Source organism: Dryobates pubescens, chromosome 31, assembly GCF_014839835.1.
Source record: "Dryobates pubescens isolate bDryPub1 chromosome 31, bDryPub1.pri, whole genome shotgun sequence".
In the NCBI taxonomy this organism is placed as follows: domain Eukaryota; kingdom Metazoa; phylum Chordata; class Aves; order Piciformes; family Picidae; genus Dryobates; species Dryobates pubescens.
Genome location: NC_071642.1, coordinates 7,566,912 through 7,580,051, shown reverse-complemented (window position 1 = coordinate 7,580,051; position 13,140 = coordinate 7,566,912). Strand labels below are relative to the sequence as shown.

Genomic DNA, 13,140 nt, shown 5'->3' with positions numbered 1-13,140 from the left:
TCCCAATCCATTCCATCCCAATCCATTCCATTCCATCCCATTCCATTCCATCCCATTCCATCCCAATCCATTCCATCCCATTCCATCCCAATCCATTCCATTCCATTCCATCCCAATCCATTCCATTCCATCCCATTCCATTCCATCCCATTCCATTCCATCCCATTCCATCCCAATCCATTCCATCCCAATCCATTCCATTCCATCCCAATCCATTCCATCCCATTCCATCCCAATCCATTCCATACCAATCCATTCCATCCCAATCCATTCCATTCCATTCCATCCCATTCCATCCCAATCCATTCCATCCTAATCCATTCCATTCCATCCCAATCCATTCCATCCCAATCCATTCCATTCCATTCCATCCCATTCCATCCCAATCCATTCCATCCCAATCCATTCCATTCCATTCCATCCCATTCCATCCCATCCCATTCCATCCCAATCCATTCCATCCCAATCCATTCCATTCCATCCCATCCCATTCCATCCCAATCCATTCCATCCCAATCCATTCCATTCCATCCCAATCCATTCCATCCCAATCCATTCCATTCCATCCCATTCCATCCCAATCCATTCCATCCCATTCCATCCCATTCCATCCCATTCCATCCCAATCCATTCCATTCCATCCCATTCCATCCCATTCCATCCCAATCCATTCCATTCCATTCCATCCCAATCCATGCCATTCCATCCCAATCCATTCCATCCCAATCCATTCCATTCCATCCCATTCCATCCCATTCCATTCCATCCCAATCCATTCCATCCCATTCCATCCCAATCCATTCCATTCCATCCCAATCCATTCCATCCCATTCCATCCCAATCCATTCCATTCCATCCCATTCCATCCCATTCCATCCCATTCCATTCCATTCCATCCCATTCCATCCCAATCCATCCCAATCCATTCCATCCCATCCCAATCCATCCCAATCCATCCCATCCCAATCCATTCCATCCCAATCCATTCCATTCCATTCCATCCCAATCCATTCCATCCCAATCCATTCCATTCCATTCCATTCCATCCCATCCCAATCCATCCCATCCCAATCCATCCCATTCCAGCCCAATCCATCCCAATCCATCCCATCCCAATCCATTCCATCCCAATCCATTCCATTCCATTCCATCCCAATCCATTCCATCCCATTCCATTCCATCCCATTCCATTCCATCCCAATCCATTCCATCCCATTCCATCCCATTCCATTCCATTCCATCCCATCCCATTCCATCCCAATCCATTCCATCCCAATCCATTCCATTCCATCCCAATCCATTCCATCCCAATCCATTCCATTCCATTTCATCCCATCCTGGTCTAACATTTTCTCTGTTCTCATCAAGGCAGGAGCCAAATATAACCCAGACTTCTGGATCCCAAGGAAAACCCAGACTAGAAGAGTTTTACTTGCAAGAGACACTTCTGTGGTGAGACCAAAACCCAAAGCAAGTTCTGCAAAATGCATTTCAGCAACCCTCTGAACACAGCACTCCACTTCTTTTTTTGCCTTTGGAGGGTTTAAAGAGGTTTCCCAACAAGCTAAGTATGGCTTGAGCCTGAGCCCACATTTTTTGCTGGCTCCAGGGATCAATACTGGGATGAGGACAGGCTTTGAGACTTCATCCCTACCTCCAAACCCCACCAAATTACACACCCACCCCCCACAATCCTATTTGAATGCCTCCCCCTGCCTTGGTGAGCTGCAGCTGTGTCTCCAGCAAGCCCAGAGCTGTGTGAGTAAAAGTGTTTTGCATGAATGGTTTGAAGCTGAGGGAGAGGAGATTTAGACTGAATATTAGGCAGAAGTTCTTCAGTGGGAGGGTGGTGAGACGCTGGAACAGGCTGCCCGGGGAGGCTGTGGCTGCCTCCTCCCTGGGGGTGTTCAAGGTCAGGTTGGATGAGGACTTTGAGCAACCAGAGTCTTGTTGAGAGGTGTCCCTGCCCATGGCAGGGAGGTTGGAGCAGGTGAGCTCTGAGGTCCCTTCCAACTCTCTGAGCCATTCTGTGAATTAAAACCCCCAAAAACTAATCAATGAGAAGCAACAAAACAGGGGCAGGTGAACTCAGGTCATTTCCCAGCTCATCAGTAAACCACAGGCAGTGTTTGCCATTTGTTGCAGGAAAATCCCATTCCATTAATGCCTCCTAACCTGGCACAGTCCCCTGGCCCACTTAATGTCCATTATTTCCTCCATCCCCCATTCCCCCCTCTCCCCCCTCACTCCCCCCTATTGCTGCCTGAGCTGTGGCTGAGGAAGAGCCAAACCTCCACTGGAGATCAATGCAGCTCTTGGCTTCCTACCAGGAGAAGTTTTTTTTTCCCTGGGATGCTAAAGTAATTGAGCAGCAGACACAGCTCTGTCAGGCAGATGCTGTGGATGTGCTGATTTGAGGGCTTCCAGCACTGAGAACTTCCACAGTAAATTGCTAATTAATTAATTACTCTGCTTGATTCACAGCTGGGATCCAACAGAATTTGGGTATTTCCCCAAAACAGGACCAGCAGGGGCAAGGAGGGGATTCTGCCCCTCTGCTGTGCCCTGCAGTGCTGGGGCAGCTCTGGAGTCCTCAGCACAGGCAGGGACCTGGTGGAGCAAGGCCAGAAGAGGCCACTGCAATGCTGGCAGGGCTGGAAGGGCTCTGCTGTGAGATCAGGCTGAGAGAGTTGGGGTTGTGCAGCCTGGAGAAGAGAAGGCTCCAGGGAGACTTTCTGGTGGCCTTTCAGTGCTCAAAGGGCTGGGGACAGAGTTTTGAGCAGGGCCTGCTGGGACAGGCCAAGAGGTGATGGCTTGAACTCAAAGAGGGAGGTTGAGAGTGGGGAGAAGGGAGAAGGCTCTCACCACCCTCAGTGTGGTGAGAGCTGACTCAGGCTGCCCAGAGAGAGGAGAGCTGCCCCATCCCTGGCACCATCCCAGGTCAGGTTGTTTGGGGCTGTGAGCAACCTGCTGTGGTTGGGGATGTCCCTGCTGGCTGCAGAGGGTTGGGCTGGATGAGCTTTAATGGTCTCTTTGACCCAAACCGAGCTGGGATTCTATGACTCTAAGAGCAAAACTTCCTCTGTAATCCATCAAGGAAAAATCTCAATTCTTAGAAGCCACAGAAGAATCTCTCCCAACCCATCCCCAGGGCTCTGTTCATTTCCTGGCTTTGGATTTTAGACAGCCCTCAGAAGACCATTATCAACCAGAGCCAGGGAATCAGGAGCCATCTGCACATTCACACCAGGGATAAATATGCCCAGGGTGGTAGGGGAGAGCTTCTCCAGGCTGACCTTAATCCTGCCCCTGTTATTTAATTTTCTCCTCCAAGAGCCAAGATGTCTGCTCCCCAGCACTGCCACAGCACCAGCACAGCCCCCTGCCCTGCCACATGATGATGATGATGATAATATTTTCTTCTCCTCCTCCTTCTCCTCCTCCTCCTTCTCCTTCTCCTCTTCCTCCTCCTCCTTCTCCTTCTCCTCCTTCTTCTTCTCCTCCTCGTTCTCCTCGTTCTCCTCCTCCTCCTCCTTTTCCTCCTCCTCCTCCTCCTCCTTCTTCTTCTTATAATATCATAATGCAGCCAGATAGATAACCAAGCACATGGCATGTGGAGCACTGGGGTTGAAATCCTCTTTACAGCCAGATGTGCTCTATGCTCCTGGAGCCCCTTCAGCTACTGGAATTCTGCTCTAAGGTCTTCCCAGAGCTTTCTCTGTTGTTTCAGCTGGAAAAGCCCTTTAAGGTCATCCAGCCCAACCATTCTAAGACTCTACCAAGGCTGGAGCGAAGCCATGGCCTTCAGCACCACGTCTCTGTGGCTCTGAAGTACCTCCAGGGATGGGGATTCAACCACCTCCCTGGGCAGGCTGGGCCAGTGTTTGAGAACCCTTTCAGGGAAGAAGTTTGTTGTAATGTCCAACCTAAACCTTCTCTGGTGCAGCTTGAGGCCATTTCCTCTCATTCCATCACCTCATACTAGGCAGAAGAGCCCAACTCCCACCTCACTCCAGCCTGCTTTTCAGGGAGCTGTAGAGAGCCAGAAGGTCTCCCCTCAGCCTCCTCTTCTCCAGACTCAACACCCCCAGCTCCCTCAGCTGCTCTTCCCCAGCCCTGTTTTCCAGACCCTTCCCCAGCTTTGTTGCCCTTCTCTGGCCCTGCTCCAGCCCTCAATGTCCTTCTTGGGGTGAGGAGCCCAAAACCAACCCCAGCACTCAAGGGTGTTTCCTCCCATTAAGTATGGGGGGTACCTCAATAAAAAGTTCTCTGCAGAGGAGTGAGTTTTACTTCTCTGGAGTGAGACAAACACCAGAGACCTTTTCATCCTCTCCCCCGAGGGTCTGAGTCTATTTCCTGTGTACCAACACACAGAGGATGGTTCACAGGATAATGGATTTGGAGCTGCAACAGCCAGCTGCTAAAAGCATCAATTCCTCATCCAGAGCCCTGACCCCAGGATATCCAAACCAGCCCCAAACACTGCTGAGCCCAGTGAGATCCCTCCCATCAACCATCCAAACCCTGCAGTTTCCCAAGATTTCCAAATCAGTCCCAAATGCTGCTGATCCCATTGAGAATGATTCCAGAAACCATCCCCAAAGCTGCAGTCTTCCAAGGATTCCAATCCAGTCCAAATCCCTGCTGATCCCATTGAGATTTATCCCACAAACCATCTGAAGTCTGCAGTTCTCCCAAGGTTTCCAATCCAGCCCCAAGCTCTGCTGATCCCATTGGGATTTATTCCATAAACCATCTGAACTCTGCTGTTCTCCCAAGGTTTCCAATCCAGCTCCAAGCTCTGCTGATCCCACTGAGATTTATTCCATAAACCATATGAAGTCTGCAGTTTTCCAGGGTTTCCAATCCAGTCCAAATCCCTGCTGATCCCATTGAGATTTATCCCACAAACCATCCAAACTCTGCAGTTCTCCCAAGGTTTCCAATCCAGCCCCAAGCTCTGCTGATCCCTTTGGGATTCATTCCACAAACCATCCAAATCCTGCAGTTCTCCCAAGGTTTCAAATCCAGCCCCAAGCTCTGCTGATCCCATTGGGATTTATTCCATAAACCATCTGAACTCTGCAGTTCTCCCAAGGTTTCAAATCCAGCCCCAAGCTCTGCTGATCCCATTGGGATTTATCCCACAAACCATCCAAACTCTGCAGTTCTCCCAAGGTTTCCAATCCAGCCCCAAGCTCTGCTGATCCCATTGGGATTCATTCCATAAACCATCCAAATCCTGCAGTTCTCCCAAGGTTTCAAATCCAGCTCCAAGCTCTGCTGATCCCACTGAGATTTATTCCATAAACCATATGAAGTCTGCAGTTTTCCAGGGTTTCCAATCCAGTCCAAATCCCTGCTGATCCCATTGAGATTTATCCCACAAACCATCCAAACTCTGCTGTTCTCCCAAGGTTTCCAGTGCAGCTCCAGGCTCTGCTGATCCCATTGGGATTCATTCCACAAACCATCTGAACTCTGCTGTTCTCCCAAGGTTTCCAATCCAGCCCCAAGCTCTGCTGATCCCATTGGGATTTATTCCACAAACCATCTGAACTCTGCAGTTCTCCCAAGGTTTCCAATCCAGCTCCAAGCTCTGCTGATCCCACTGAGATTTATTCCATAAACCATATGAAGTCTGCAGTTTTCCAGGGTTTCCAATCCAGTCCAAATCCCTGCTGATCCCATTGAGATTTATCCCACAAACCATCCAAACTCTGCAGTTCTCCCAAGGTTTCCAATCCAGCCCCAAGCTCTGCTGATCCCACTGGGATTCATTCCACAAACCATCCAAACTCTGCACTTCTCCCAAGGTTTCCAATCCAGCCCTGCCGATCCCATCGGCATTCCTGCCACAAACCCTCCAATTCCCCAGGATCTCCAATCCAGCCCCGAACACTGCTGCTCTGATCCCGTTGAGATTCCTTCCACGAACCCTCCAAACGCTGTCGTTTTCCAGCCCCTCGTTTGGTCCCCAGCGTCTCCTCCTGGATCCTAAAGGGCCATGTGAGGCGATCCCAATTTTTTTACTTCTCTTTTTCCACCCATCTGTTTTTTTTTTTTGTTGCCGCGGTATTCCCTAGGGAAGAGGGTTGGATGCTGGCCAGGCTGTGCAGGGCTGGGCTGCGCAGGAGCCAGCTCCTCCCTCTCGCTATTTATTCCTCGTAGCGCCGCGGCCGCGGCTGAATCACCTCGAACCCAGCGAGCTCCTAGCTGGTGAGTGTTGGGAAAACTGGGACGCGGGGGAAATCGGGTGGGATAAATCCAGAGGTAGGGCTGTGGGGACCCAGCAGCATCACAGACGATGGGGAGCGGGGGGTCTGCCTCTTCTCCCTGCCTAAAAATAGCTGTTTTCCAGTGTCCTCCTTAAAAACCAGAGCTCAGCTTCTTCCTGCCGCTTGTTTATTCAGCGCTGCTTCAGAGCTGACGCTTCGCGGGGGCAAGTGGGGGAGGAAATTTCTTTCCCCCGCAAGAAAATATCCCCTTCACCCCAAACAAGAGATTTCTTCCCCTCTCTAAGAGCTGCCAGGAGGGGTTTGTCCTTTCCTCGCGGCTCTCATCTTTGCTCCCCCATTATTGGTGGGGTTAAAAATAAAGACGGGGGGGTGGGGTGAGGGGTGGGGAGGGGAAAGGCATTTCTACAAACGAGGGGTGGCGTTTCCAGAAAGCAAACTGTCACCCTTCAGCCCCACCTCCCCCCCCCCCTTCCCCAGACCCCCGGCCTCCATTTTTCACTCCCCCACTACCAACCAGGACCTTCGCAGTCTGGCCGGGAGGATCGCTCCGGACACCTCCACGCCCAAGCATCTTCCCACTCTCCTCACCGCATCACTCCATCACCTTCCCCTTTCCCCACCTCCCTTCATTTCTTCTCCCACCCCCGGGCAGTGGCAGGAGGTTGGTGCCGCAGTTATTTTGGCAGCAGGGTGTTGGTTTTCCTCTCCAACCCCCGAACCGCCTCCCGCCAGCCCTGCGCTCGTTAATTGCTGCTTGCCAGCGCTCCTCGCAGCCTCCATTTTTCTGCTTCCCCTCTTGCCCTCGAGGAGCTTTTTCCTCCTCTTCCCTGACACAAGCACCTGGATCGATGTCTCCTTGCCTGCCTCTGCCCACAGAGAGGGCAAACTGGGGAGAGGGAGGCTCCGAAAGAGTGGGGAGAAATCGCTGTGTTACCAAACGGCTTTGCCGGGTGCTAATGTTATGGTCGCCCCCTCGATACTCTTCCCGAGCAGAGGGAGCCCAACCTCCTCCTGGCTCTCCTCAAGCCCGAGGATGCGGCTCCCTGGTTCCCATCCCGTGCAGGGGGCTTGGGCCAACAACTGCGTTTTTCTGGGGTGAAGCTGAGCTCCAGGAGGAGCTCAGTCATTAGCAGAGCAAACTCAGCCCAGCCCCTTGCCCTCTTTATTAGAGCTCGTCTCAGCCAAGGCAATTAAAGGAGCAGGTCGCTGTTGCCGTGCTGGAACATCCTCCAGGGCTCTGCCATCCATTTTTTTCCCTCCCCCTCACTGTGGAGGATTTATTATTATTATTATTATTATTATTATTATTATTATTATTATTATTATTATTATTATTATTATTATTATTATTATTATTATTATTATTATTTCTTTTTAATTTTTATCCCCTCCCCCCCCTTGCAACTCCCTGCAGAAGATCCTTCTTCTTATTTTTCTATGTATTGCTATTTTATCCTTTTTCATTATCATTTGCACTCTTCCAAAACAACAATCATTGCCAATCTGCTTCTCTTGTTTGTTGGTTGGTTTTTGCCTCCCTCCCTCCCTCCCCCTTGCCTGTTCCCCCCCCCCAGTGCTTATAGAACCTTGACACACCCCAGTTACTTTTAACCCACTGATCGCATCCTTGCTGGGTGCTAGGTGGGGAGTGAGGGCAGCAGCAAACCTACTTGAGAGCAGACTGCTTGCACCCCAGTGGTGTTTTTTAGCAGCAGGCAGCCTGGGCCTGGCTTTCCTCCCCATCCCAGGCCTGGTTTAGCTGGGAGGGGACCTTTAAAGCTCATCCAGTCCAACCCCCCTGCAGTCAGCAGGGACACCTGCAACTGGAGCAGGTTGATCAGAGGCCCAAAGAGCCTAACCTGGACTCAAGGGACAGGCTTGAACATCTTCCCTGCCTTTTAATTAAGCCTCTCACTACCAATCCTAAATAAAATGCTGACATTAAGGGACCTTCATTCAAACATCTCCAGACAAAAGCTCAGAGCTTTTGCAGGAGGGGGTAGAGAGGAGACAAAGAGCATCACCATTTGAACCCAGAGAGAAATTAATTTGCTTTTTATGGACCATAGTACCATAACCAGCCTGCAGCAGCAGAAGTTCTGCCTTAAACAGAGCCCTGTTCTGCTTGTCTGTGCTTTTAAGGGCAGTATCTCAGCACAGACCATCTTCTCTTACCTGCATTAAACCTGATCTCCATGTTGAGTGGTGACTCATAAGGAAGCTGCTCCATTAATTGCTGCAAAAAGCCCCAGCTGGGACCCAAATCTGAATTGTTTCTTGCTGTAACAGGAGCCAGAAAGTGCAGGCAAAGCATCCAAGGATGCTGTGAAATGCCCACCCACAGCTCTGCCAGGAATGCTGTGCTCCCCCTCAGAGATTCACAGAATGGTTTGGGTTGGAAGGGACTTTAAAGATCATCCAGTTCCATCCCCCTGCCATGGACAGGGACACCTTCCATAAGACTAGGTAGCTCAAGGCCTCATCCACCTGGCTGTGGGGATACCCACAGCCTCTCTGGGCAACCTGTTCCAGTGTCTCCCCAGCCTCACTGCAAAGAATTTCTTCCTCATGTCCTATCTCAGTCTCCCCTCTCCCAGCTCAAAGCCATTGCCTCTCATCCTGGCACTCCCAGCCCTTGTCAGAAGTCCCTCCCCAGCTCTCCTGGAGCTCCTTCAGGTACTGGAAGGCTGCTCTGAGATGTCCCTGGAGCCTTCTCTTCTCCAGGCTGAAGAGCCCCAACTCCCTCAGCCTGTTCCCACAGGGGAGGTTCTCCAGCCCTCTGATCATCATGGTGGCCTCCTCTGAACCCGCTCCAGTGGGGTGGGGGTGTTTTAGGCATAGCTCAGCCCTGGGCAGGACAGAGAAACCCTTTTCTATTGCTGGACTCTCAGATCGACCCCAAGGGGAACAGCAGCTCAACCTCCTTGGCATTGCATGGAGGCATCCAAAGGAATTTTGCAGCTTGGGAGGTGTTTGCCAAAGGATTTGAAGAGCTGGGCTGTGTGTGGAGGCTGGATAAGGCATGGGGAGAAAAGCAGCTTAGCAGCAGTGGTGGGATTGTGAGGTCCAGGGGATCTCAAAGGTCTCTTCCAACCTCAACAGCTCTGTGAGTCTATGCAGCTGGGATTGCATCCATGCCAGCTCCTGTAGGAGATGTCTGGAATGCCAGCAGAATGCTGAGTAAACAGCTGGCTGCAAACACATGAACCTCATCAAACTCTGCTCTGCAGTTAAAGCTTGGGGCACATAAACAGGACTTGGGCAAAGCTCACTGAGTTTGGTTCTTTGGCCAGGGCAAGGCTGGGTGCTGCCCTTCTTGCAGCCCCAGTACCCAAAAGGTTTGGGATGGGGTCAAATGGTGGAGTCACCATCCCTGGGGGTGCTCAAAAAAATGAGTGGATGTGACACTTCAGGACATGGTCTTGAGGGTGTTTGCTGCAAGGTTGGACAGAATCACCAAGGTTGGAAGAGACCTCAAAGATCATCAGGTCCAACCTGTCACCACAGACCTCATGACTTGATGATCTTGGAGGTCTTTTTCAGCCTTCCATGGAATCAGTTCATAGCCATCAACCTTTGGACCTCAGGATTGTCATTCATAGCATCTGATGGGATAGAGCAGGGTTGAGAAGTGGCTTTTTACCCCCCAAGCAAGCATTGGTGGAGGCCACATCCCTGGAGGTTTTGAAGGCCATGCTGGATGTGGCTGTGAGCAACCTGCTGTAGTGTGAGGTGTCCCTGCCCATGGCAGGGGGGTTGGAACTGGCTGATCCTTGAGGTCCCTTCCAACCCTAGTGATTCTATAGTTTCCACCACCACCTTTTATTCAGCTGCTCTAAATTGCCATGACTGGCAGAGGACCTGCTGGGAGCATGAGAGAGAGAGAGAAAACACTGAGTGTTTATACAAAAACGAGGGAGTCTGAGGAGGATAAATGTGCTGCAGCTGGGTTCAGGGGCATTATGGCCTCTGAGGAGGCTCTGGCCAGCCTGATCTAGTGTGGGGTGTCCCTGCCCATGGCAGGGGGATTGCAACTAGATGATCCTTGTGGTCCCTTCCAACCCTGACTGATGTTATGATACTACTATGATTCTGCAGCTGGTCTCCAAGGAGACCTTAGAGCAGCTTTCTAGAACCTAAAGGGGGCAACAGGAGAGCTAGAGAGGGACTTTATGTAAGAGTTGGTGGTGATGGGATGAGGGGGGTTGATTTTTAAAAGCAGAGCAGGGGAGATTTAAATTGGACATAAGGAAGAAGGTCTTTGCCACGAGGGTGGGCAGACACTGGAACAGGTTGCCCAGAGAAGTTGTAAATGCCTCATCCCTGGAGGTGCTCAAGGCCAGGCTGGATGAGACCTTGAGCAACCTGGGTTGGTGGGAGGTGTCCCTGCCCGTGGCAGGGGGTTGCAACTGGATGACCTTTCCATTGGAAGGTATCTCTTAAGGTGCTTTCCAACCCAAAGCCGTTCTGTGACGGCAGGAGTCAGCCAGTGCTCTGTGTCACCGGGAGTCAGCCAGCTGTAAGGAGCCCACAGCCTGAGCTGCTGCCTGCAGAAGTGCAGGGCCGGGGGGGTTCTGGGGGCGTCTGTGCCTGCTGCCTGTCACGCTGCCTGTCCTTGTGTCCCGCAGCCATGGCCCGGCTCCTCGTCACCTGCTGCCTGCTGGCCCTGCTCCTCCTCTCCTGGACCGACGTCGCCTTCTCCAAGAAGGGCAAAGGCAAACCCGGCGGAGGGGGCTGGGGGAGCCATCGCCAGCCCAGCTACCCTCGCCAGCCCAGCTACCCCCAGAACCCCGGCTACCCCCACAACCCGGGGTACCCCCACAACCCTGGATACCCCCGCAACCCAGGCTACCCCCACAACCCCGGCTACCCCCAGAATCCGGGCTGGGGGCAGGGTTACAACCCTTCCAGCGGAGGCAGCTACTACAACCAGAAGCCCTGGAAGCCTCCTAAGTCCAAGACCAACCTGAAGCACGTGGCGGGGGCGGCGGCGGCGGGGGCCGTGGTAGGGGGGCTGGGGGGCTACGCCATGGGCCGGGTGATGTCGGGGATGCACTACCGCTTCGACAGCCCCGACGAGTACCAGTGGTGGAACGCCAACGCCGGGCGCTACCCCAACCGGGTGTACTACCAGGAGTACAGCAGCCCCCCGCCCCAGGACGTCTTCGTGGCCGACTGCTTCAACATCACCGTGACGGAGCACAACATCGGCCCCGCCGCCCGCCGGAACGCCTCGGAGGCGGGGCCGGCGGCCAACCAAACAGACCTGGAGATGGAGACCAAGGTGGTGACCAAGGTGATCAGGGAGATGTGCATCCAGCAGTACCGCGAGTACCGCCTGGCCTCCGCCGTCCGGCCGCAGCTGGCTGACGCCTCCCTGGCTGCCTTCCTGCTCTTCGCCCTCTTCGTGCTGCACTGAAGGCTGCAAACCCCCCTCCCCCCCCGAGAGATGTCACCTGTGTGTGTCCCCTCATGGGGGCTCCCCAAACCCCCCTGGTCTTGCTTGCAGTCGTCGTTGGTGAAGAGCCCTTGGAGCCCGTGGGCACCGGCCGCTGCCTGGCACCTCCTCAAGAGGCTGCAGTTTAGGGATTAAAATTTCCTTCTCCACCCCTAACGTGTCCCTTGTGTGGCAAGACGCTGATGGAGCTGGATGCCCACTCAAGTGGCCTTCACCACCACCTCCTCCTCCTGGGGGGTCACCCCGAGGGGGACCAGGCAGAGAGGATCTCACTGGGTCCCGAAGTTCCTCTTTGCTAACAAGCAGGGGCCCCTTTAGACCCTTCAGCACCAAAATGTTTTCCCTGGGGCATGCCACAGTGCTGTACCCCAGCAGCACCCCCACACATCCCAACCCCCACACACCCCATCCCCCTACCCCCCAGTCCCCATACCCCCCTCCCTCCCCAGGAGGGATTTTAGGAGGGTGGGAGATGAGGTTTTTCCAAGCAAAAAGCTGCCAGGTTACAACTTTAACCCTTTCAGCCTAACCCCCACCCTTCCTCCTGTACATCCAGCCCTGCCCACCCTGCACCTCGCACGCTGCAAGCACCTCCTGCAGCAAGGCACAGGACTGAAGTGAGGGTTTTGTTTCTGCAGCAAGGCTGCAGCCCAGGCCAGGTCTCGGCTGCCCCCTGTGCCGCTTTGCTTGCAGCTGAGCCTCGCTGTCTTTCTTGGCCTGTCTGAAGGCTGCTGAATGTGGGGGGAAAAATAACCCCCCAGAATGGTAACAGTCGGTGTGTTCCACCCTGAGAAGAGCTCTTCTGGCTGTGTTTGGGGGGACAAGTCCTGCACACCCTGTGGCAGCTTGGCCTAAAGGATGTTAAACCGCAGCACAAAGGATGCTCGGGGAGGCCAACAGGGAGCAAGAGACTGAAAGCAGCTGAACGAAAGGGAAGGTTGTGGCAAACAGCACCCAGAGAAGCAAGCCTGAGGGATGGAAGAGGCATAAAACCTACTCCCTCCCTACACACCCACCTTTTGCAGAGGATTTGTGAAAGCAAGGGGGTGGACTTCTGGTGTTTGGGTCGGTGCTGGGTGGTAGCACCTGCAAAGCTGAGCTTGTCGACCCCCCCCCCCCCGGCCCCCTCCCCAGCACCATTTCGCTGTCTCTTGCTGTGTTTGGTGATGCTGATGTCGTTTCTGCAAGGCACTGAACTGACACTGTCCTACCTGACTGTTTGCATCGGCGTAAGCTAACTGAAGAGGTCTGTAGCTGTAGCTCTGTGTCTCTATATCTATATTTAAACAGAGAGGAGAAGAGAAGCGAAGAGAAGGGAAGGAGAAGAGAAATCTCCCAGGCTCTTCAGGGGGAGAGAGAGGGCTTTGGGGTGAGCCCTCCCGTGCTTTGTGCCACGCAGATGTTTTGTAACTCTGTCCATGGTGCATGCAGGAAACTGACTCT

At 53.1% G+C, this 13,140-nt stretch overlaps 1 protein-coding gene across 1 annotated transcript; it reads left to right on the top strand.

Annotated features, from left to right (window-relative positions):
* Positions 1-6,070: 6,070 nt before the first annotated feature.
* On the top strand, positions 6,071-12,099 carry PRNP (prion protein). The gene is made up of 2 exons (XM_054175322.1): positions 6,071-6,219; positions 10,868-12,099. Exon 2 carries the CDS (start codon positions 10,870-10,872, stop codon positions 11,656-11,658), a length of 789 nt encoding a protein of 262 aa, XP_054031297.1. The 5' UTR covers positions 6,071-6,219; positions 10,868-10,869; the 3' UTR covers positions 11,659-12,099.
* The last annotated feature ends 1,041 nt before the right edge of the window (positions 12,100-13,140 follow it).